Source organism: Myotis daubentonii, chromosome 10 (genome assembly GCF_963259705.1).
Source record: "Myotis daubentonii chromosome 10, mMyoDau2.1, whole genome shotgun sequence".
Lineage (NCBI taxonomy): Eukaryota > Metazoa > Chordata > Mammalia > Chiroptera > Vespertilionidae > Myotis > Myotis daubentonii.
The window spans coordinates 73,409,133-73,434,685 of NC_081849.1; the positions used below are offsets into that span (position 1 = coordinate 73,409,133).

The following is a 25,553-nucleotide window of genomic DNA, read 5'->3' on the forward strand; positions in this document are numbered from 1 at the left end:
GGGTCCAGGACAATGATGTCTGCCTGGCTCGAGGCTGGTGCTGTAACAGCTGCTGCTGCTTTCTGTAACCTAGAGACATTTGAGCAAAAATCTATTTTAGTTTTTACTTGCCCTTTTATTCCAACACCTTCAACTTAAGACTCAGGCACAAGTCCCTGGGTGCTGGGCCAGAAGACATCTGAGTGATAAGCACTGTGCTGTTTTCAAAATAACATCAGAACTACCCCAAACGCCACCCCAATCCTGGACCACTGCAATTGAACCTAGTAGGTGTCCTCCACTTCCTCTCCTGGTGGAGTAAGTCCTTCCTCAGAGGCATCTGTCCCTCAGGTGTACAGACCCATGGTAGGCCCACCCCACAAATCACCCAGGCATTCCCAGACTTAAGTCTAAACCCTACGGGGGGAGGGATGCTAGCTAGCTTAAGCTCAGATCCCAGATATAGGTAATAAATGAATAACTGAGTAACTTAATAAATAAAAGGGGGAAAAAGGAACAGGAGGAAAAGAAAAATGGAAGGAAAGGAGGCAAGTAAAGAGAAAAAAATAGAAGATTTTGGAAAGCAGATCTTCACTGAAGTTCTAAACACTCTCTCTCTCTCTCTCTCTCTCTCTCTCTCTCTCTCTCTCTCTCTCTCTCTGTGTCTCCTTCATTTGGTGGGGGGTGCAGAGGAAGAGTTTGTGGGAGGTCCCACACTGCAGTGCACATAGCAAGAGCTAGATGTAGAGAAACACATGTAAACTAGAGGGCTAATGCTGAGGCTGAATGAGGCCCTCTGCTCACTCCTGGTTCTCAGGAAATGGGGAACCTCTGGGGAAGGCCGGCAAACCCGAACAAGCTTTGATCTCTTGTCAATTTATTGCTCTGAGAGAGCCTTGATACTTGGGATTTCCCTAGGACATCAAAGTGCAATGATTTATTTTAGCTTAATTTCATCTGTGCTGCTTGGAAGCTGTATAACTTCCTGGAATAAAGATTCCAGGTATTCAGGCAACGAATTTGAGAAGCCAGAGCCTCTTTAACTTTGCCCCGTAGCTCAGCACAGCACCACACACCATGCCGGAAAGGGTCACAGGAAAACCATGAAGTAATGCGTTCCTTTTTCCTCAGTCTTGGAGAACGAGTTGTCTACTCATTCCTGAGGACTGGGGAACAAGCTCACAGGCCCCTTAGCTCCTTTGGCCATTGCTTCCCATTTGCAACATCTAAAGCTTTCATACACGCAGCTGGGTCAAGTATCTGGCAACATGCAGGCCTTTAGCACAGCCTACTCCATGCAGGCAGAGCTGTTGGCGAGAGGAAGGAATGAATGTGAACATGGAGTGAGAACATGAGCCTGCCTGGGGTCATCTTAAGTATGGGGACTTAGCCTGATTGCCATCAGGGGAAGGGCCGGTTTCAGCCTCCCCCTCCCCTTTTTCTCCACCTGTCTTTTACATATTCTGGCTTTGTATAGCCCGTGGTCGGCAAACTGCGGCTTGTGAGCCACACGTGGCTCTTTGGCCCCTTGAGTGTGGCTCTTCCTAAGCCTTAGGAGTACCCTAATTAAGTTAATAACAATGTACCTACCTACATAGTTTAAGTTTAAAAAATTTGGCTCTCAAAAGAAATTTCAATCGTTGTACTATTGATATTTGGCTCTGTTGACTAATGAGTTTGCCGACCACTGGTATAGCCCATCTTTCTGTAGTCCTTGCATGCTTCACCCCTCTTCCTTTAGGAATAGGTGAGGGACCTAATAGATACAGTGATCCAGTCTTAGGTGGCATTCAATATCTTTTTGATGAATGAATAAAGAATAAATGAATGAATGGATGGATGAACAAGTGAACAAATAATGATCTAAATACACATATATTATGTACATTTTAAAAATATGCATTCAGAATAATTTCTCTATCTCTATAGTATGAAGGAATGGAGATCAAGGGCTTTTATAATGTCTTGTTAAACCAGAGAGTTTAAGAAACATATCCTTTGGTACCTGATTTCAGAGTTAAATTATAGAAAATGAGGATTACTTTTTATTCAGCCATGGTGAGGGAAGAGGGGGTCGGGTAGGAGAAGGAGAGGCTTAAAGAAGGGGAGACGTCCATCTTGGCAGAGTGGGGGTTAGCAGCTGCCATTCTACTCCCCCCAAACAATTCCCAAGGGTCAACTTTCAATTCCCAAGGAAAGCTTGATGGATGGATGTTGACACCTGACGCTGACAAATCCACAGCACCTCTCCCCTCGGTCTGCTGACTCTGAGCATCTTCCTCTTTCCCGCTGCTGTGCTCTGAATGTTCGTGTCCCCCCAAATTCACATGTGAAATTCTAACCCCCAGGTGACAGTATGAGGAGGTGGAGCCCGTGGGAGCCCTCATGAACGGGATGAGTGCCTTTATAAAAGAGGCTCCAGAGACCCCGAGCCCCTTCCAGCAGTGAGGCCACAGCGAGAAGGTGCTGGCTATGAACCAGGAAGGTGTATGTTGGAGCCTGGATCTTGGATGTAAAACTGCGAGAAAGAAATGTCTGTTGTTTTAAGGCTCCCGGTCTGTGGGACTTCGTTGTAGCAGCCTGAACAGACTTAGATAACAATTCTCTTCCCTCTTACTCAGACTTTGGGTCAGACTGAAAAGCAAGTCTGGCACACACTTTCCAGATGGATTAAGGTGGCCCAGGTTTCAGAAACTATAGGGCCCCCTTGCTAATGTAGCACCGTGGTAAGAATTAGAAATAGGGGTCCCTATGACTGGCACAGCTCCACAGGTGCATGGTGAGATGGGTGGAGATGTTGCTTTGTGTTAATTAGAAAAATACTCTGAATCAGTCCTGGTCCTGGCAGGACAGAGGTGACAACTGAAAACTGGATAACTGAGAGGAGCGTAAGGAAGGCACCATTTATAGAGACGTGGGAAAGTTTCAGGGGAAACCACAAGGCATGGCACACAGCACCCTGGTTCTGGCAACAGTGGGCAGTCAGCACCCAGGTCAGAGGGGCAAAGGGAGAGAACCCTGTACTCAAAACCCAACAGTAGCTATGGGAGCTGTGACACTCAGCAAAGGAAGAAATAGAAACAATGGCCAATTGGGGGGGCGGCGGCGGGGGACGGGAAGGGGAGCCAAGAGAACAAATTCTTTCCCCTTCGATCTCCTGCCAGCAGCTCCCACTGGGGGAACCCAGCCAGAAGTTGGGAGTGAGGGATGCAGTCCATCCAGGCCAGCCCTCCAGGCCACAGAGGAGGGCGGATGGAGGGGAGTGGATCTGGAGAGGCAAATGGAAACTCTGAGCAGGAAGTGTCCCCTCCTCCAGGCAGCTGCGGCCCTGGCCAGCCACCCCTAAGGAGCCAGCTGTGCACTGCATTTCAGCACCACGGAGTCTCCTTGGCCAGATGCCCTTCTGCAGGCACAGCCAGCATCGCCATATGTGGGAGTCCTAAGAACTTTGAGGACTACACCCCTTTTCCTGTGCAAAAATAGTACAAAAGGATCCAGTGCCCAAAAAGTAAACAGAAAAAGAAGACTTTCAAGGAGATGTCTCCTCCCTCCACTCTTCTAATTCTGCTCTACTTTCCCTATGAACCTCTTCCTTCCTTCACCAAATGGCACTGCCGGGAGCCAGTCCATGCTTGCTGTTTCAAGGGACCTGGCATATATAGCATACGGTTCTTAATATGTTTGCTCACCTTCTTGGCGCTGTGTTTTAACCAAGGTCACCTCTCTGAGGAAGGTTGTTTCCCCAGGTAGGGATTTTCCCCTGAAGTTAGGGAGGGAATAAAACCCCTTAACTAAGTGCCAGGCGGGTAATTAATCACTTTAACTACGAACAATCATGCTTAAGCTGCATAATCTTTACTCCCTGGAATGGAGATAAGAAACGCCCTAACCTTTGTAATAGAGATTGATAGGATTGAATCAACTGGTATAAATACAGATGTAACAAGACAGAGAGAGACAGAATTCAGAAGACAGAACCTACACGGAGCCTGGAGACAGAAGAACTTCGCTGGAGAGAACATGGCAATAGATCCTGGACTGAACCTGACTATAGAACATGGCAAGAGAACCTGACTAGAACCTGGTGACTGGACCGGGCTGGAGAGCCTGGACAGAACCTGGCTGGAGATCCTAAGAAGCAGAACCTCTCTGGAGATCCAGACCAGAACTTGGCTGGAGATCCTGGCTAGGCTGCTGATCAACTGAACGCTGTCTCAGTGTCATTCCTTCTTTGCCGACACCGTCTACGCCTTTGGGGACCCCTGGACCAGCTGGGGTCGGACCCCGGCATATGGCGCCCGAACAGGGACCCTTAGGTAAGCCCCCCATTCTCCCAGGCAAGCGCCCCGCACTCGAGACAGATAGGACTCCACCGTAGGAAGAGGGTGGATAGTCTTCGCCGACTCCGTCCACACCTTTGGGAACCCCTGGAACAGGATTCCCATAGGTAAGCCCCCCCCATTGAGAACCCCCACATTCAGGACGGATAGGACTCCACCAGGGTGCTGCAAACCCCCCTACAGAGGATAAGTAGGGTAAGAAGGTGGATAGTACAGAACTTAGATTGAGAAGATGTGCCATACTGAGTCCAAAGAAAGAAGACTCTGTATTGATCTTTAGATTAAGGAGATGTGCCATACTGAGTCTAAAGAAAAAAGACTCTGTATTGATCTTTTAACATATATGCTTGCTAGCAGAGGAATTAAGGTTACTCCCAGTCAGACAGAACGTTTTATACAAGAAGTATGTCCATGCTTTTCTGAGGAAGGAAAGGTGCCGGAAAGGTAAATGTAGAGGCATGGGAGAAGGTAGGCCCAAGGAACCTTATCCTTAACCCCACTGCAGCCTTTCCACCCCAGGAAAGTGCAGGATTGGCAAGCTCTCCCTGGGGTGATAGATCAGGACTCAGGTAATAGCGGAAAGCGCCAATCCTACTCTTAAAATGGATACAAGAGAGCATTTCAGGTTTTTCTTTTTAATGCCTTTTTAAAAAGTAAAAAAGGGGGAATTTGCCGGGAGCCAGTCCATGCTTGCTGTTTCAAGGGACCTGGCATATATAGCATACGGTTCTTAATATGTTTGCTCACCTTCTTGGCGCTGTGTTTTAACCAAGGTCACCTCTCTGAGGAAGGTTGTTTCCCCAGGTAGGGATTTTCCCCTGAAGTTAGGGAGGGAATAAAACCCCTTAACTAAGTGCCAGGCGGGTAATTAATCACTTTAACTACGAACAATCATGCTTAAGCTGCATAATCTTTACTCCCTGGAATGGAGATAAGAAACGCCCTAACCTTTGTAATAGAGATTGATAGGATTGAATCAACTGGTATAAATACAGATGTAACAAGACAGAGAGAGACAGAATTCAGAAGACAGAACCTACACGGAGCCTGGAGACAGAAGAACTTCGCTGGAGAGAACATGGCAATAGATCCTGGACTGAACCTGACTATAGAACATGGCAAGAGAACCTGACTAGAACCTGGTGACTGGACCGGGCTGGAGAGCCTGGACAGAACCTGGCTGGAGATCCTAAGAAGCAGAACCTCTCTGGAGATCCAGACCAGAACTTGGCTGGAGATCCTGGCTAGGCTGCTGATCAACTGAACGCTGTCTCAGTGTCATTCCTTCTTTGCCGACACCGTCTACGCCTTTGGGGACCCCTGGACCTGCTGGGGCTGGACCACGGCTGGCACCACCACCCACCTGGGCACCTGAGGTGCATCCTGGGATTCACTTTGACCATCTCCTCCCTTGTCTTCCACATCCAAACAAATGATCGCCAGCATGCAGGCTCCCCTTTGGAAATGTGTCACCTCCCCTCTATCCTCACTCCGCTGCCAAAGGTCATTGTCATCTCTCCTCAGACTGGCCACTACAATCATTTCCAAACCCAGCCCCCACATGTATCCACTTTGTCTTCCTCTCTCTTGCACCATGGCTGGAGCTATCCTTCTATAGAGCATTGATGGGATCACACCATCCCACTGGTTAAAATCCTCCTGTGCTTTGCCTCTTTCCTTTGGCAAATTCCAATGCACTCGTCTGACAGAGAAGGCTCCTTAGGATCCTGCCCCCACTAGTCCCGCAGCTGCAGCCTCATCTCTCACCGTGTCCAGGCATGCTCCTCCTACTCTGAACCCTGACCCTCTTGCAATTCCTCCAGTGCCCCATGCTCCCTCTCACCTCTAGGCCTTTGCCCAGGCTCTTCTCTCTGCCCGACATGCCCTCTCCCCAGGACAACATCCAACTCATTTCCACATGGAGCCTTAGGTGAAGCATCTCTCCTTTTTGGAATGCTGCACTGGCCCTTCCTCTCTTCCCCTGCAGGCCGCAAGGTGCACTGCATCCGCACCCATTCTCCACGCTCCATTAACACCTCTGAGCACCGGTCTGGATAACATTTGTGACATGTGCTCTCACTGTTAATTTTCTCGTTACTCTCACCACCCCTGCAGCCCCACTGCCAGGCCCTGCCTGCCACGGATCCTGCAAGTGCTACCGGAAATGAAGTGGCAATGAAACGAAACCTCCCCAGGTTGCTGCTGCTTGACTTCAATCCACGGAATCCATTACCATGTGTGACTAACGACTATGTCAACATGCTCTGCCTACCGTGTTTCTGACTGAGGGTAATTGGCCTGGCCCTGCTTTCCCCATGCTTTATGAGCTTTTAAGACAGAGAGAACACTATCTCCTAGTTCTGAATGATTTCTCACCCAGATTCTGTTTGAGCATTTTGTCAGACACTGGAAAAAGCCAAAGGAAATTAAGGACATTAATGGGGTTACATTACAAGGCCAGGAAACCGTCTCTCAGCTCTCTTCTCTCAAGAATAGGGCCTCAATGAATTTTTCAGATAAGCTGTTTTAAAAATACCCGCCTGCCATCATTTGCTTCATTCAAATCTAATGGAATGTGAAAGTAACTGAGTAAGATATAGTTATTTATCTCTCATTGATAGGAAGCTTGGATAAATAGCTTGGGATACTTCTGTATTTGCTCCTCCACTCCCCTTATTTACTCAGCCCACTCACATTTGTGTCTTGTTTAATTGTCTGCCACATGCTTTCCTAGGGTATAAACCGGAAGACAACCATAACGGTCACAGTGGTGATGTTTGCATAGTGTTTGTAAGTTTACAGAACTCTTCTACATAGAGCACCTCATAGAACTCACACATCTAAGCCAGGCACTATCACCGCTGCATCTGTTTTATAGATGAGGGGATCAGAAGCCTCAACTTTAAACCCTTTCATCCCACCTCTTACTCCAGTCACTGCTCATCAGCCAGTTCTCTGCACTCCTGCTTCCTGCCCTGGGTGTCTCTGACCACTCAGATGAAGGATCTGCTGCATCCGGTGGAAACTCGTGTATTGTGAAACTTAGAATGGAGAGGGGTCTGTGCTCATGTGGGCTCCCTTAATCAGTGGGAGATTGGCCAACAGATAAATGCTCCCCTCAGTCATCTGAGACCCATTTCACAGGGCTCCTCCCAAGGCCCAGGGGCCCATCAACCTGTAGCGATGGCCAACTCCATAACCTATCCTTGTGTTGGCTCTTCCTCCTTTCTCATTTCACTTTCCATTCCTTACTTCTACTCTTTGGGGTCTTTTCCCCAACAAAATACTTAGACACAGCCTTTTTAGCCTCAGCTCTGCTTCCAGGGAATTGAGACTAAGATAATGAGATTCAATGACTTGTCAAGTATCCAGAGGTAACCTGGAAGACAAATTCAGCATCAGGTCTTCTGACTCTAAATTTCATGTGCTTTCCCTTCTGTCCTCCTTCCACAGAGAGAACTAATAGTCTGAGTGCTGAGAGACTTAGGTATAGAAACGATTAACTACAAAAGAGAGGTGTCAATCAAAGGTAGAAGCAAATGAAGCAGAGAAAAGCGACTGAGTCAATGTGAGGAAATGCTGCACCGAGTAGGTAGCCAGGAGGCCTCTCCTAACCGCACTCTCCACAGTCAGTCCATTTTGGTATTTTCTCTCCTAGCACAGTCATGTTCTTCTTAGAACTGATCACAGTGTGTAAATAAATACTTATTTCAATTTGTTTATTTTCTCTTCCTCTCTCTCCTAAGAGACAGATGAGAATATTGTTCACCACAATATTGTCAGCGCTTAGCACAATACCTGGAACATAATTGGTGATCAGTAAATTGGCAAATCAAAAAACCAATCACAATTGGGAAACAAATCAATAAATTTGTTCCTGAATGAACAAATGGATGGATAAATGAATGGTATCACAGGCAATGTGAACAGCATAAACAAAGGCATGGAAGAGTATGAGGATACAGCCTGTTCAGAGAATGTCTATGGTTGGTTATATAGGATGTATTTGTCTGGAGTGGGGAGGCCAGGAGTAGCTAGGGAAAACATTTTTTATGGTAATATTGAGGCTGTGTAAGTATTCTAGCCATCTTCTTTGAAGTGGAAGATAATATTGCCTCTGCCTGGCAACGGGCTATGTAACTTGGGTTCTAAGTGTCTGCTACTGCCTGCGGTAGTAAGTGTGCTTTCTTCTCTGTTAGGCATTTGGGACAGGTGTCAGCAGGGCCTGACCTTGTTTGCAGGGGTGGGCTCTCACATCCCAGGAATGCCTTGGACTATCTGCTGCTGTTGTCACCTGTTGCCCTTTGTGCAATTGGGTCCTGGCAGGTCCTGTCCTAATTCTCACCCACTGGCTGTCCTTCCAGTTCTGGCTAGCTCAGAGCGACTGTTTAGGATTCTCGCTGCCCTTCATTCTCTGCCTTGCTTTTCTCATGTGAGCTCTTACAGCATTTAACACCAGCCTTCAGATCCCTAATAATAATACAAGGCAGTACAGGATACCTTTCTATTCATTTATTCAAACGCGTATTAATCGTACACTGTGGGACAGACACTGTCAGGCTGGTCCCTGATTCTGTGCACGCCGCACTGTTCAGATGCCCCTTCATTGCCTGACGATTCAGAGATTCATCACGGCGTTCTCTCGGCCCTGGTTTGCTATGGTGGACTCACCGAGCTTCAATTCTGTTCCTGTGCATTATGTGTCCCTAAGGAACTGGCTACAAAAAGAGTAGATGATGGAAGAACTATTTCCTTGTGGTCCTGCCTTTAGCATGACTGAAGAAAAAAAAAAATCAAGACATTCTAGCTATTCAGCAACCCTCCAACAGTTTCTCTTCTCATTTGTAAGATCCCAGTTAGAAGTGAATAGGCACCTGTGTCTTCCTCACTCCTTGAGAGCTAAATTTACGCGTTTGGTGCACTGATATTTTAGGAACCAATAAAATTCACCTTTATCACTGTTTATTTTTAGTTTCCCTGCATTTATATTTAGAAGAGAAGCTCTGAAAGACCTCCAGGAGCTCCATGCCTGCAATTTTGCCAGAGCATGAGGAGGCCACAAGGACGGAAAGTGAGTCATGCGTGTAACTTTCCACTTATTTTCTGGAACCAGTGACACTGCACAGACACATGTACCAAAACAGATGAGGAGAGAGTGGGAGTCAGGCTCACCTTCCGTTGCTCAGACCCGGCCATTCACCAAGCCTCCCAGCTGGCACAGGTCTGCTGCTTTACTGGGCGGGTTCCTGAAAGAAAAGGCAAGTCAAAATCTGAGGATCAGGAGAGGTGCTCACTACACACTGAAGTAACATCACTCCCAACCTGCAACTTGCCGTATGTTTACTTCTTTCCTTTTTAGTTTCTACAAAACATATCCCAGTGTGTTTTTTTAAAGTTCTAAAAAGTATTATACTCACATAGTGTACAATTCAAAAGGAAGACTGTAACATATATATCAGAAAAGGGTTACTATCTTTAATACTAAAAATACCTCTTAGCCCTACCCGGTTTGGCTCAGTGGGTAGAGCATCGGCCTGTGGACTGAAGGGTCCCAGGTTCGATTCCGGTCAAGGGCATGTACCTTGGTTGCAGGCACATCCCCAGTGGGGGGTGTGCAGGAGGCAGCTGATCGATGTTTCTAACTCTCTATCCCTCTCCCTTCTTCTCTGTAAAAAAATCAATAAAATATATATATTTTTAAAAAATACCTCGTAGACATTGAGGGACAACAGTCCAAAAAATTGATAGAAAAATGAGCAGAAGACATGAACAATGATAGGGACATGTCGACAGGACACATGGGCCAAATTCAAGGAGCTAAATGTCAGATTATAACACACACAATAAAATAAATATCCATGAGTCTGTACATAAATACTTACAAAAACAAGCAATTAAAGTGGGAAAGGGAAAGCTCTCACAACAGACACCCAGTTTATAAGTGTAGGAGGAAAAATGTGTAGAAGGAATGATGAAAATAAAAATTACTAATTGGTAAATACCATTAATTATTGTAGACAAGAATCACCAATAGATGCTGAAGTTATTAGGGTAAATACGTTGAGAAAAATATTTGTGTATCCTCAAAGTATATCCCCACAAAGTAGGGGGAAACAATAAGTTTTTAAAAAATTATCTTTATTGTTGAGAGTATTATAGATGTCCCCCCTTTTTGCCCCTTCTTGCCCCCCTCCACCTGGCTCCCACCTCACTCCAGGACTTCACCTCACTATTGTCTGTGTCCATGGGTGATGCATACATGCATATAAGTTCTTTGGTTATAACTTTTTAGAGGAGAAACCTGACTTAACTATGTGTCAAAGTTAAGGTCACCAGTAACAAGACATACTGACATCACATGCCTCCTGATATGATCAGCTGAGAATAACAGAACACTGATTCTGTGCTATTCTTGCCAAAAAATGCATTACCTGAATTTCAACAGGAGGAAACATGAGACAAATTGAAATTAGTACCTTTTACACAGTAACTTGACAGTATTGGGCAAGGTCGTGAAAGTCAAATAAAGTTAGGAACTATTTTTAAATTGGGGACAACATGAAAACTTGAATCTGGAACAGAAAAAGGACATAATTGATGAAATCTGAAGGTCTGTAAATAGTTAATAGTCTTATATTAAGATTAATTTTCTATATGGTGATTTTATAAGGTGTTAACACTCGAAACGTATAATACAAAAATTCCTTGATATTTTTTGCAATGCTTTTCTAAGTCCAAACATTTTTCAAAATGAAAAATTAAAAAGTAAAAAATGAATAAAAATCTAAAAGGAAGAAAAGGGTATGCAATGTTTCCATTAACCTATTCTCTATGAATCAATTTCTTCCCAACAGCTACTATTAACAGCTGCTCGTATATCCTTCCAGAAATTTTTGTATACAAATAAGTACATGTTTATTCATCATGTGTGTTTATGCATATCTATATATTAGAGATCCTCCCCAACATATTATTCTTTTAATGACTGCATAATATTACATAGGTAATATATATAATATATTACTTTAATTACTGATGGTCATTTTATGATATTTGTAATATTTGAGTATTAGAAACAATACTGCAATAAATGTTTCACTTCCTACATAATAGCACTTGTAGTATAAACTTCAAGAAGTGGAATTTCTGGTTCAAAAGGTATTAAGATTTTAATTTTTATTGATATGGCCAAATTGGCTTCATGGATATTTTGACAATTGTGTCTGAAAGATCTATCCATTGATGTCAATAGAGTGTTGAGATACCCTACTGTGACTGTATTGCTGTGAATTTCATCTTTTATGTCCACCAAGATTTTCTTTATTTAGTTAGGTGCTTCTATGTTGGGTGCATATATGTTGACAAGGGTTATATCTTCTTGTTGGATTGCTCCCTTTAGTATTATGTAATATCTCTTGTTATGGTCTTTGTTTTGAAGCCTATTTTTTCTAATGTAAGTATTACTGGCCAGGTTTTTAAACAATTTTTATTTCCATTTGCATAGGATATCTTTTCCCATCCCTTCACTTTCAGTTTGTGTGTACCTTTTTTTCTGAAGTGGGTTTCTTATAGACAGCATATATATGGGTCATGTTTTCTTATCCACTCAGATACCCTATGTCTTTTGATTGGAGCATGTAATGCATTTACATTTAAAGTTATTATTGATAGGTACTTATTTATTGCCATTCTATTCTTTATACCTATGTTCCTCTTTCTATTTCTGTTTTTCTTTCTTCTTATTAAAGAACACCCTTTAACATTTCTTGCAATATTAGTTTGGTGGTAATAAAATTTTTTATATATATTTTTTGTCTGGGATGCCCTTTATTTTACCTTCAATTTTAAATGCTAGCCTTGCTGGGTAAAGTAGTATTGGTTATAGGTTCTTGCTTTTTATCACTTTGAGTATTTCATGCCAATCCCCTCTGGCCTGAAATGTTTCTGTTGTGAAGTCAGCTGACGGCCTTAGGGAAGCTCCCTTGCAGGTTTCTAACTGTCTTCCTCTTGCTGCTTTTAAGTTTCATCCTTTGTCTTTACCCTTTGCCATTTTAATTATGATGTGTCTTGGTGTGGGCCTCTTTGGATTCATCTTGTCTGGGAAGTTTTCAGCCATTATCACTTCAAATAGGTTCTTGATCTCTTGCTCTTCCTCTTCTCATTTTGGTACCTCTATGATGAGAATGTTGTTATGCTTGATGTTGTCCCAGAGGTCCCTTAGACTGTCCTCATTTTTAAAAAATTCTGTTTTCTTTGTTCTGCTCTGTTTGAGTATTTTCTGTTATCTTGTTCTCTATATCACCGATTCAGTCCTCTGCGTCTCCTAACCTGCTGTTGATTCCTTTAGTGTATTCTTTATTTCACATATTATATTCTTGATTTCTCGCTGGTTCTTTTTTTATGGTTTCTATGTCCTTTTTCATGCTTGCTATCTCTTTAATTTCTCACTGAGATCCAGTCTTCTCCTAACGTCCTTGAGCATCCTTATAACCACTATTTTGAACTTGGCATATGGTATCTTGGTTGCTTCCATTTCATTTAAATCTTTTTTCTGGGGATTTCTGTTGTTCTTTTATTTGGGGCATGTTTTTTTCCCTCCCCATTTTGTCTACCTTTTTGTGTTCGTTATTGGTATAAGGTACATCTTTTATGACTCCCAAACTTATAATGGTGGTTTCATGTTAAAAGTCTCCTCTGGGGCTCAGTGGTGCAATCTTCTAGATCACCTGATCTAGGTGCTCCAGGAATGTCTCTCGTGTGGGTTATGTACACCCTCCTGTTGGAGTTGAGTTTTGAATGCTGTTGGCCCATTTGTGGGTGAGTCTAACCCTCAGGCTGACTGACGGTAAGTATAGACCTTGATCACAGTGTAGGAGCCCCTGTATGGGGGCTGACCCCCAAGGTGAAGTTGTTTCCAGCAGAGTCTGGTGCCTGCCAGGATTTCTTTTTGGTGTGGTTAGCTGTGCTGAGCTCTGGTGTGTTCTGAAGCTCACCTCTAATTGTGTTTGTTCTGGGTCCACCTGGGTGGGGTGTCAGTGCAGGTTGATGTTAGATGCTGCCTGTAGCCAGTCTTGAGCTACCTGTCTGGAGCTACCACACAATTAGCTGTTAGTGGCTGCCTCTTGGGCCTGGGTGTGTGGGAGGGGCCAAGTTGTATACAAGGGTCGGGTTCCTCCTGCTGTGAGCCAGGGGCAGATCAGTAGAGGTTCTAAGGCACCCTGAGGTCTGCCTCCTTCTGTTGGCCACAGTGCCACCCCTTAGGTTGCCTGGTCTTGTGTGACAGATTTCTGTTGAAAGACTATAGAGTGGAGCTAGACTGGCTTCAACCACAAGGTGTGAGCTCGACAGAGCAGGGAAGGGGCTAGTAAGTCTCCTGCTTGGGGGCAGCATGGTCAGGCACTCAATAGGGGGAAAGTGGCCCCTACTCCAGAGCCATCCCTGTCAGTTTTTGCCAGCGTTTTTGATCCTAGCTCCCTTAGAAGGAGCACACTGCAGGTTCAGGTGGAGTGAAGCCAGCTGGCTCCTCTGCAGGAGCAAACACAGCAGGGTGAGGCCACAGAGACTTGGGAGGACAAATCGAGAGTCTCCTATTTGGGGTTGGTACCAACTGAGCATGCGGGGGAGGCATGAATGTCTCCTCCCCCACTCTCCCCACCCCCCCTCCAGCCCCACCTCAACCGCACAACCCAGCGCCCATCTGATTCCTGGACAAGAGCCTCCCAGGTCCCAGCTCTGGAGAGTATTCTGATCCCCCTGTGGGATTGAGCTCCTCAGGGCAAGGCCACTGGGAATGGAAGGACAGGCCAAATGGTCCAATGGTGGGACAGGGCGTTGCGGGGAGGGTGCCAGTTGTGGCATGAGAGATGGGGAAGAATGGCCTCCATTCCAAAGCTACACAGCTCAGTTACTGTCTGAGTCTCTGCCAAGAGCTTCTTTAGAAAAAGAGTGCCCCAAAGGGCCTAGTTGGGTGCAACAAGCAGACCTTTCTGCAGGATTCAAGCTCAGCAGGGTGGTATTTCCAGTAGTTGCACTCCCCAGGCGGGTACTATAACAATAGGAATACTTGACCCAGAGAAGATGGCATCTGGGTCTCTAGCAGACTCCCTTCACTCCCAGGCAGACTGAATCCCCTTTGATTTTCACCTCCAGATATTATATGTCTCCTCTTTCCAGCTCTGATGCTCTGGGTTAGGGAGTCCCAGTGTGAGTTTGAGACTGGGGCACTTTTGCAGCCAAGATATCACTCCAGCTTCTCAGCTGCCACACTAAGTATCAGGACCATCCCCTTCCATGTCTCCACCCTTCCCTATGTGGCTTCTTCTACAAATCCTTAGTTATAATAAGGATTCAGCTAGCCTTCAGTTGGTTATTCAGGTTGAATGCTCTATAATGTAGCTGTAAATCTGGTTGGCTGCCAGTAGGAGCTGAGTGTAACTTTTACCTACTCTGCAGCTATCTTGGAACCCCTCTAATTTACTTTTAAATATAGTATCATAGGCACGGTGAAACATATAGGTGGGGTGCATTAATTTAAATTCAAATTCAAGGGATAATTAATTATCATTTGAAGAGTCCTAATCAGAACGAAACACTTCAGAGGGATTAGTTAGCACTTGTGGTCAGCTCTCCAAAGGAGACGGTTCCTTTAATACTCCCCATGTGATTAGGCACTAGGCGGAGGGGTGACTAACAAAAAAGGGAATTAAAAAACCTGTTTCATTGGTGACACTTCAGTCCCTATGGATTGACCAGATATCGTTGCACTTGTGTGAATAGGAGAAAAAGCGAATGAGGGCAGAAGCCCAGCTCTCTTTGGAGGGCATTCCAGGCTTAGGCTTCTAAAAAACAAACAAACAACAACAAAAAACCCCAACATACAGCCCTCCTCCTATGCAGGGAAAGCCCAGTTCTTTCCTCCTCCTGTGTGTCTCCTTTATTACTCACACCACACATTTCACTTCTGATACCACTAGTCACCAAGTGGGTGGAGGTTTTCCCCACATCGAGCAATTCTCCACACCACCATGGAGTGCCCTACAACTTAACTCATTTGTGACACTGCCTACCTGAAGACCGTGTCATATCCCACAAGACTGCCCCCATCACATTTCAAATGCCAATCACAAGCAGCAAGTCCAGATATTACCCACAGCTTCTGCCCGACTTGGTTACAAATCAGTGATTCCCATGACATCCTTTCGCTTTGGCTTTGATCAATTTGATAGGATGACTCACAGAACTCAAGGAAACATTTACTTATGTTCCCCAGTTTATTAAAGGATATGAAAAAGTATGCAGACAAACAGCCAGGTGAAGACATACATAACGTGAGATCAGGGAAGTCTGAGAGGGTCCTGAGTATAGGAGCTCCTGTTCCTGTGAAGTTAGGGTATGTCACCCTCCTGGATTGGATGTGTTTGCCAACCTGGAAGCTCTCTGAATCCTGCACTATTTGGATTTTATGGAGACTTCGTCACATAGGCAAGATCAATGATTAACCCCGTTTCCAACCTCTCTTCCTCTCTCTGGAGGTGGGGACCTGAAAATTCCAAGCTTCTACTAATCATGACTTTGTCTTTCTGGTGACCAGCTCCCATCAAGGATCCCATCCAGAGTCACCCCAGTAGAACAAAAGGTGTTCCTATGCTCTTATGACTTAGAAAAATATAAGGGTTTCAGTGCCAGAAATAGGGGACAGAGATCAATACATATTTTCTATTATCTTACAGTTTCCCTTTCGGTTTGTATGCCATCAGTTAGAAAATTGTCTTCTTATCCAACTAGATGTCTAGTGCATTTGCCTGACACTAAAGTGCTGTTCACAATCTGTGTGGGTTTTTTTTAAACCTTTACCAAAGGATATTTTTTAGAAATTGATTTTAGAGAGAGAGGAAGGGGGAGAAACAGAGAGAGAGAGAGAGGGAAAGAGAGAGAGAGAAACATCAATGTGAGAGAAATATCAATTGGTTGCCTCTGTATGTGCCCTGAACAGCCGGGGATAGAACCCACAACCCAGGCATGTGCCCTGACTGGGAATTTAACCCGCAACCTTTTGGTGTACAGGATGATGCTCCAACCAATGGAGACACCTGGCCAGGTGAATAAATCTTTTTTTTTTTTTTTTTAATGCACACTTTTTTTTATTATATTAAAATCAGGCAATGGTCTGACAATAAAAAGGCTGCTTATGGAATACTGTTATGTTAAACTTTACTTACAGGATGTTAAATCCTTACAACTAAGGTTTTCCCCAGAAAAAGATTAATGAAAACATCAATTGCTTTTCAGACTTGATAGTTGCTGCTTCGAAAAGGTGGTTTTACACAAATACTAAATTACAAAAAAAAAATCCTTTATAACACAATGAATCACTTTATTTCGGTATGCATCCACATCTCAGCAATTAGTGGTCCTGAACAGAAAAGTGGAAAAACGCAGCCATTTGCCAGGAAGTCAAGCCCGCCAATTTTGGGGTTCTGCCGTGCACATCGAGTTCTTTCTTAATCCCTGCTGAGGACCATGAGAAGCTGCAGCACCAAAACCAAAGTATGCACCGAATTCAAGGTTCTTTTTGTTCCAGTTGTCAGATTCCAAACTAGACCCAAATGGATTGCAAAGATGACCAAATGAGAGCTCTGTTTAAAACTTCAATTTGTAAAAGCAAAAGCAATGACAGGAACAACAACAAAATTCATTCAAAGGGATCATGTGCTTACAAGTGTCTTCTGTGGCCTTCCTGAGCTTAACAAACAAACCTATCAGCTGATGATGACAGCAGAGCGGCAGGGCTGCGGACCCAATTTTCATTTCCTGGGCTGCTGGAGAATAAATGAATGTGGTTCCAAACTAAACGAGGGAGGTCAGAGACTCTTTCCAACCTTACCTGATGGCTTCTGGCCAAAGCAAGGGAGTGTCATGGAAAGTGTTGGGTGGTGATGGTGCAAGAAAGGGACCTGAAGAGGAGGAAGGAGGAAGCAGCACCCCTCGATATAAAGGTGGTGGGGGAAGTTATGGGGAAAGCCCTGAATTCCTCACCAAAGGCCAATTTCGGAGGGGAGCAGAGGGGGTTACAATCTATGCTTCGGCCAAGGGGGGTAGTGGAGTGGGAAAAGGATGGTGGCTCAGAAGGGGAAGGGGCATTATTTAAGACTTAAAAAGAAACCAGGGGTGCAAACGAAGCACCCACACACACCCAGCAGTAGTCCCACAGGCTGTGACCTGAAACCTTCACATCTACTCTAACCAGCCACCCCAAGCTGGAGGGCTGTTGCAGGGAGGGAGGGGGAGGGGGAGGAGAGGGAGAAGGCAGAGCCCCCAGGCCATGTAATCAGCAGCAAGGTGATTGTGTGACGTGTCTTTTCACAGTTGAGTTAGATGTGCCCCACCAGTTATGATGGGAATCAATTTAAATATACTTTCTTGATCCCAGAAGTTCAACTATGTGGACAGTGGTTACACTTGACAGGATGATTTGTTATAGCACAACTTATATATTTCAAATGGACAAAAAATTAGTATCATTTACAGTATCTTATGATAAACTGCCTTTGAGCGGGAGCTTCCTTTCCAGTACTTTGAGGTCTACAAGACGTATCTAGAAAATGTACTACTGTGGAAAATGAAGACTGCTTAAATCGAGTGGGGGGGGGGGGGGGGCGGGCCTGTGGCTTTCTTGTTGATTAGTTGCTGTAACACTGTCCTTCAGGCGGCTGAGGGAGTTTCATGTTTTCTTTAGACATCATTAGGCGCCGAAGCTCCTGCAGGACAACCTTGATACTATATGAATTCTGCCATTTCGCTAGCACTGAGATGGCTCGTGGGTCCACCACTCCATTAGAACTATTAACTCCATTCATATTAATTTTTGTTACAAATCTTACAAAGGGGGGTGCTTCTGGGTATTTAGGTCCACATTCTATTTTAAGGCTGTATATTCGGTTTTCATAAATTGTTCTTGGAGGCCCAATTATCATCCCTGTCCATCTTGTAAGTGTCATGTCTTCGTCATCTTCTAGACCCCAGCTAACTGTGCCATCTCCTACTCCTTTCTGGCCTTCTTCGAGTTCTTCCAACAGTCGAAAATTGCGAGGGACTTTTACTCCCGAGCCCGTGGTGGCTGCCATCTTGCGTCGCTGTCGCTCCCAGGTGAATAAATCTTTTCTGCAAAGCACTTTTCAAGTGCCCAAAGATCAGAGAGCTGGAATTGCATTTACTGGAAAAGAGGTCACTATTGTTGCTTTGCCTGCTGGGACAGGCTTATCTGGGAGGCCAAATTCCACCTGCTTTTATGGTAGCCCAGCTCTAGGCAGTGACATTGAGGAAAAGACACAGAGTTTTCACTCACCTCTAATCATTCTATTCAATGTCTTAACCTAAGTCCAATGGCCTTAGATCAGTGAGCAACACTATTCCTTCCTCTCCGGGCTAGTGTCTCCAAAACCTCTGCACTCCCAATACTGTTCCCTCCAATCTTTGCTCACACAGTCGGTCCTCTGGCCAGTCTTTCCTGGGGCAGAGCTTTCTGGTTTTCTCAAGCCCCAGGCAATCCATCTCCACTTTATACTATCTTTCCCTCTCTGGGCATCTCACATCCTCTGAATGTCACAGCTACCAGTTTAGCTGCTTATTGTTCTCAGATTCTTCCATATGTGTTCATCTGATCTCCCTAACCAGAAGACAAGCCCGCAGTGGTTCTCAACCTTCCTAATGCCGCGACCCTTTAATACAGCTCCTCATGTGGTGGTAACCCCCAACCATAAAATTATTTTCGTTGCTACTTCATAACTGTAATTTTGCTACTGTTATGAATCATAAATATCTGATATGCAGGATGCTTTTTCATTGTTTGTGACCCACAGGTTGAGAACTGCTGCCTTAAAGGATCAGGATCCCCCATCCCTCTCTTCCATCCTTTCCTATTTTAAATACTTATGGTCTGGCTGTACCCATGGCACCAAGATATACATAGTCCTGGTAAACAAGGCAGACATCTCTTACCAGTTTAGTGGAGGAGACAGACTAGAAAGTGGACAATTACAATAGACCATGATAAGGGCTAGCAGTTCACCCATTCATTTATCCATTCACTTAGGTACTGAGGGAGATAAGTGCTCAAAATGCAGCCTGTCCTTAGAAACTCACTAGAAGCCCAGTGCATGAAAATTCATGCACTGGAGGGGGTCCCTCAGCCTGGCCTGCCCCCTCTCACGGTCTGGAAGCCCTCAGGGGCGGGAGGCGACCTGGTGATCAGGGGAAGTTGACTCCCCATCACACCTCTGCTGCTGCCACTGCCAGCAGCGCAAGCCTTGGCTGGCCCTTGTACCTGAGCCTCGGGTGGCCTTGGGCGGCTGGGCAGCCACCATCTGAGGCTTGCCTGCGTCTCAGGCGAGCCCTGGGCAGCTGGGGGGCTAAGGGGACTGGGCGCCACCATCTTGTGGTTGTGGGCACTGCCATCTTTGAGGGCATAACAGTCAATTAGCATATTCCCTTCTTATTGGCTGTGGGCACCACCATCTTTGAGGGCAGGGCAGTCAATTAGCATATCTCCTCCTTATTGGCTGTGGGTGCCATCATTTTTGCGATGTGTGAGGGTCAATTAGCATATTCCCTCTTTATTAGATAGGATAGTCCAGGAAAGAGGAAGTCCATGATAGGAGAGCTAAAGGTGGGTCAACATTGAGAAGGTGAGAGGGAGGTTGAGTACTAAAGGATGGGTAGTTGGAACTGAGATTGATAATCACCAATTGGTCGGTACTGAACTATGCTTGAAGCTGCTGGGAATCCTCAGCTCTCCCTTCCCTCCACATATCTCTAAACCAGGCTTTCTTCCTGGAGAAAATAAAGCCAAGAAATAAATTACACAGATTGCATATGTGCCATGTTGCACAGTGAGGGCACCCCCCTCTCCAGGCTAGTGTCTCCCAGGAAGCAGCTTCTGGTGGTGGAAATCTCCAGAGAACACACTAGTTTGGGGAGCAGGATATTCGTATTTTCCATTGAACAGTTGGATGTTATTTTCCCCTGGAACCTGCTAAGAATCCCAAACTACATGGATAGTCAACCCATAGCAATCCTTTTCTCCTTGAGGTTAAGTAATAGCCTATTTGAAGAAACAGATTTCTCAACAGGAATGAACACAGCAAAATGTAACAAGACCAGTAGAGTCACCTTCAATTCTTTATCTGCTTCCAAATGGCTCCAAGCTCCTCTCCTTTTGCTAAGGCGGATGAGGGGGGCCTGAACAAAGCCGGCATCCGGCCACAGTTCTGGAGCTCTGCTTGGCCTTCTACCACGCTCCTACTCAGTGTCACACGGCGTAGGGTGTTCCCAGGCCCCCAGTAAGGAAATTCTGCTGTGTGAGGATGAGTTGGCAGAATTTTGCCAAAGCTAGGGGTGGGAGGGATGGGCCCTGTCACCTCTGCAACATGACTGGGGAGCTGCAGACTCATCCCTCCACTTGGCTGGCTCTCAAGGTCCCAGCAGCAGGCATCACTCAAGATGAGGGTGGGGCAAATTCTAAATCCCCAGAATGTGTTCTGTATCCCCAACGTGACCATGCAGACCTACTCACAAAATTACAGGCAGGAGAATGTAATGTGCAACCTCTCAACACCAAATAATACTAGTTTACATTTTCTGAAGAATGAAATGAATTTTTAGAGGTGGTGAGACCTATTTAGAGGGGAAAGCCAGCCAGAGGATAGGGTGGAGCCATCTAGTTTTACAGACAGTTTCTTCCTCTGTGGTGATCTTATATATCTTAACACAAAGGCTTTGTTCTTCCTTCAGTTTTAGAAATTTGCCTTTTGTTTCGCTTTACATTAAACACATTTGAAACAAGCCACTGCTAATCCCAAAATCTCATTGGAGACAGTCATTTTAAACTTCTCTTATCAAGGTGAACAACCACGTACATATATTGATTCTATCTCCTTTCGCTTTTTAAAATTTCTCCTGGTGGTAATACTAACAAGCAAGGAAATTATTATTTTTTAAAAAAAGGATACTTTGTAAAGCATTGAAACACACACACACACACATTTCTCATTATGAGCCTCACAGCTTCTCTTTGTGGCGAGAAAGGCAGGTAGGTTTTACCCTCATCTTTCAGATGAGGAAACAGAGGCTCCGACTTAGCCCAAGTTGCATAAGTGGAAAGTGGCAGAGTCAGATCTGAAATATTTTTTCTTTTTGTACTCCATGTTTAAGATTTGTTTTGTTAAAATGAGCAACAAAAAGGAAAAACTAAAGACCTGGATAATTCACAGTAGGATAACCAGTCCACTAAATGAGTTAATGGTTTGTTAAATTTTAGTTACTGATGTTCCCTTCTTTTAAAATTGTGAGGGGCATACAGCTCACCAAATTTCCCACTGGTGTAGGATTACTATACTAAAATGATTAGATGGCATTACGGAAACTCCTGAAAATACTACATGACAGTGTTGAAAGGGCCCAGGGAAGGATATGTTTTGATTTTTTAATGACTACTCAGCTTAACTCAGTATATTTGTCCAGATTTTGCCCTCAGGCATTCCAAAATATTCTGCAATTAGCTCAAGTGACAATGAATGATAACTGTTAAAAACTCCCAGTGATTAAAGCCCTCAGGAAAAGCTTATCTAATTAAGATGAAAGATGCAGGCGGGTATCCACTGAATCTTGGAGAAGACGAGGTAGGGCAGAGGGAGGGGAAGCAGGAGGGTTTGGAAAATGCGGGGAGAGGCACCATTGCTGAGGAACAGACTCAGGCTGCACATCTCCTTGTTGAGCAGAGAACAAGAAACTAGCTTCCATGGCTCTTCCGGACTCCTGGATCCTGGTGTTCTCTCTGGCTGTCTAGTACCCTTTCTGCTCTCCCAGATTCCCTGGGGAGGAAGTGTTAGAGTAGGTAGCTAGATACTAATAAAGGAAGGGAGCAAAGGGAATTAGACATTTTTAAGCATAATCAAATAGGAACATAAGCCTGTTTAACCAGAAAGCTACAGCTTCACAAACTCCAGGGACAGTAGCATTGTCCCACCAAGGGGATTAACACCCCTCTCTTCCCCCATGTGGGGAGCAGGCTGCCCATGGGTACCTGGGGAGCAGGGGAAGGTAAGCACATTGGTAATTGCTTAGGAGGTTGGCCCATCGGAAGCCTGTGAAAGCTTGGAAAGTTGATTGGTTAGTTTGGAAAGAACTCCTGGTCCTTCCCAAGCCTGAGATAATATAACCCCAGCTAACAAAGCCTCTCTCTCTCTCCCTTTCTTCCTTCCTCTCCCCCTCTCTCTCCCTCCCTCACCCCCCCCCCCCCCTCTCTCCCAGTAAAGCGAGCTTGCCAGTTCATTCATGTTGGTGTGTTCTCTCAGTACCGACCATGTGGGTCCAGTAGCCACCTGGGCTGCCGCAGACGGTGTGGCCTCCGAAAGACTAAGCTTTACTATGACAGAAACTCTGGACACTGGTCCTTGTTTGGGCCTTGATGAAGACAAGATTGAGCTCTTTCCACGGTGGGATGGACAGAGATGGGCCATTGGAAACCCAGGGTCAGCTTTCCATTTCCACCTGAATAAATCTTACCATGCCACAACCCATGGATTGCTTTCCTGGTGATCCCGTGAAAAAACACCATTCCACTGACTGCAGAAGGAATCAGTAATATTTGTCCAACTGATGACTTTACACACCCAAAACCATTGTTTCCCACCCATCCCCCTGAGGCCTGTGGGTGACTGGCCTGTGAACCAGATAAGACACTGCAGCTCTTCCCTTGAAACTTATTTGGAAAAAAACCTCCTACTCACCACTCATTCCATTCCCTGCACAAAGGGATTACATTTAGTGGGAAAAGCAGATGTAAAATTCTATCATTTGTTTATCAGTGGGATAAGTTCAATTGGAGGAGGCTCAGCACCGAGTACTAAGGTTAGACAGGCAGGAACACTATAGGTCCATCTGAGAACATCAAGCAAGGCACACAGGACTGGTATTCACCAGACACAGGCAAGGAAGAGCATTATGGGTAGAGGGAACAGTGTATGCAAACTCAGAGATGTGGGAAAAAGGCATGTTTGGCAGACAGCAAAAATGTCTGCGTTGTTGAATGTGTGTGTGTGTGTGTGTGTGTGTGTGTGTGTGGTTGAGGACCAGGTCAAGTTGGAAAGACCTCATGTGCTTTGCCTTGGAGTTTGCATTTGATTCCACACCAGTGAGGTGGGCTGTTAAGCAGGAGAGGGACATGGTCAGTTGGGAGATTTAGAAAGGAGACCCTGGTTCTGTGGGTTAGAAGGGGAAGAGACTGGAGGCAAGGAGGCCAGGTAGGACCAGTTGTAGGACTCTCAGATATTACAGAGGACAGCAGGCCCAGACAAAGTGGGCAGTGACTCCACAATGACAGTACTTATGGGCACTAAAAAGGAAGATACCATTGTAAATAGTCCAATTGATTAGTAAAAGAACTGAAAATTACTGAATGCCAGGAGTCAAATCGGGGGCTTCCATGAGAGGCCTTTCCCAAATAGAACTCAAGCAAGCTGTGCATTCAGGAAAGACGAATGAAATGGGCAGAGGGGCTTAAGTTATTTTATAAATTTATTGATTTTTTACTTCAAAAGAATAATGAAAACAATTAGAAAGGTTTTGAAAACCACTGTGTTTATTTTTTTAAAATCAAGTTTAACTTCTGATCAGAGAGGTCTCTCCCACATAATTTGATAGGGGGGCAGGATAGTTTTTATTTCATTTTGGCTGAAGAAATTTCTCTATTGCTTCTGCACTAATTTGTTTCTCCTGCAATTAACCTGCCACCGTGTGGCCTAAGGAGAAATTTCAATTTTTATAGATTGGAGAGGGAGGATCGATGAAGTAGGAATCAATATTCTTTTGGCTAATATAGCATTGACACACTATTGACTGACAAGAATACGTCAATGCAAGATGCCTTCCTCTAACTATACAATGCTCCTCTTACCTGCAATCCACAGGGCATTCTGTAATTTCCCACGAACACATGGGATAGTAAGGAAGTGCTTTTTACACCTGTATGCTCTTGACTCCATAAAATGAAAACTAGAGTTTGGTCTTTGTATTCTAATGGAAAGAGAAATTGCCCTAAAAGCTATAGAGCCTCGTAAGAATAATTTCAACTTAGAAAGTTTTCTTAAATAAATTGAATTTACAAACATAGATGAAACCTGGATTCTGAGCTCACACCCATTAAATTGAAATAAAAAGCATGAACACAAACTGATGAGTGGCATCTCTTCTCTGGTAGAATCATGAGAGCATGTAATAATTGATCTTCCTGAGGAACTGAAAGGGCTGCTTCTGTGAGAGATGGGTGGTCCTTGATTCTACACAAAACAAATAAAACATGACTGAAAATATGCTCACTAGTCAGGAGTGCAGTGCAGTGCAGTGCAGTGCAGTGCAGTGCAGTAGGGGGGTAAAAGGGGCAGGCCCAGAGTCTGCTGGCCCCTGCTGTGTAGACATTTAACCTTTTAGTTGCTGGAAAATAGTGAAGCCAAGAAAAGAGTCCCAGAGAAGGGATTTGGGGGTCGGGTGGGAGTGGAGAGAACTGAAGAGCCAGACTCTGTGAATGTCATCCTTGCCTTTACCTATCCTTGCCTCAACCCATTCTCAACCTCAGAAATGCTGCCTTTATTTTTTTAATTGAAATATAATTGACATGTAATGTTATATTACTTTCGGGTATACAACATAATGATTGGATATTTGTATATATTGCAAAATGATGAAAGATATCTTTTAATAGTTATGTTCTTCTAATACCATATTTACAATATAAAATTGTTAACATAGATGTGGCCAAAATTTCTTTTTGCCCTATTGTGAAGCAGGGGTATGCAAAGCCAATTAACAAGTATGAATAAATTTTAAAATATTGTTTAAAAATTTATTTATTGGCTAAAGTTTTACATATGTCTCCTTTTTCCCCCTTGACCCTCCCCCCCACCCCCCGCCAAGCCATTCCCACCCTGGGCAAGCCCCCACTGCCCCAGTGTCTGTGTCCATTGGTTATGCTACCTAAATAATTTTTTTAAAGGATGTTTAAACCATCTAGTGCTAGTGATTTCCCTAAATTTCCATATCTGTATCTTTATTTTAATCTGACAACACAACTGCCATTAATTCTAAGAACTATTTCAGTCAATACTCTTGCTTTTTAGATCAAAGCACATTGTTCACAAATGGTGATAATTAGTGTCTTCCTTCCTAATAGTTATACTTCAA

At 44.6% G+C, this 25,553-nt stretch overlaps 2 protein-coding genes across 2 annotated transcripts in view; both read right to left on the reverse strand.

The window, feature by feature from the left end:
• LOC132211130 (ubiquitin-conjugating enzyme E2 R2-like) overlaps positions 1 to 25,553 on the reverse strand; it is a 920,533-nt gene that overhangs the window by 69,360 nt on the left and 825,620 nt on the right. The gene's annotated exons all lie outside the window — the stretch shown is intronic.
• On the reverse strand, positions 16,669 to 18,459 carry LOC132243145 (ubiquitin-conjugating enzyme E2 variant 1). The gene has a single exon (XM_059712806.1). It carries the CDS (start codon positions 18,440 to 18,442, stop codon positions 17,999 to 18,001), a length of 444 nt encoding a protein of 147 aa, XP_059568789.1. The 5' UTR covers positions 18,443 to 18,459; the 3' UTR covers positions 16,669 to 17,998.

What these genes read in the sequence shown, in the direction of transcription:
- LOC132243145 (XM_059712806.1), bottom strand. Translation starts at nt 18,442, where the DNA reads ATGGCAGCCACCACGGGCTCGGGAGTAAAAGTCCCTCGCAATTTTCGA.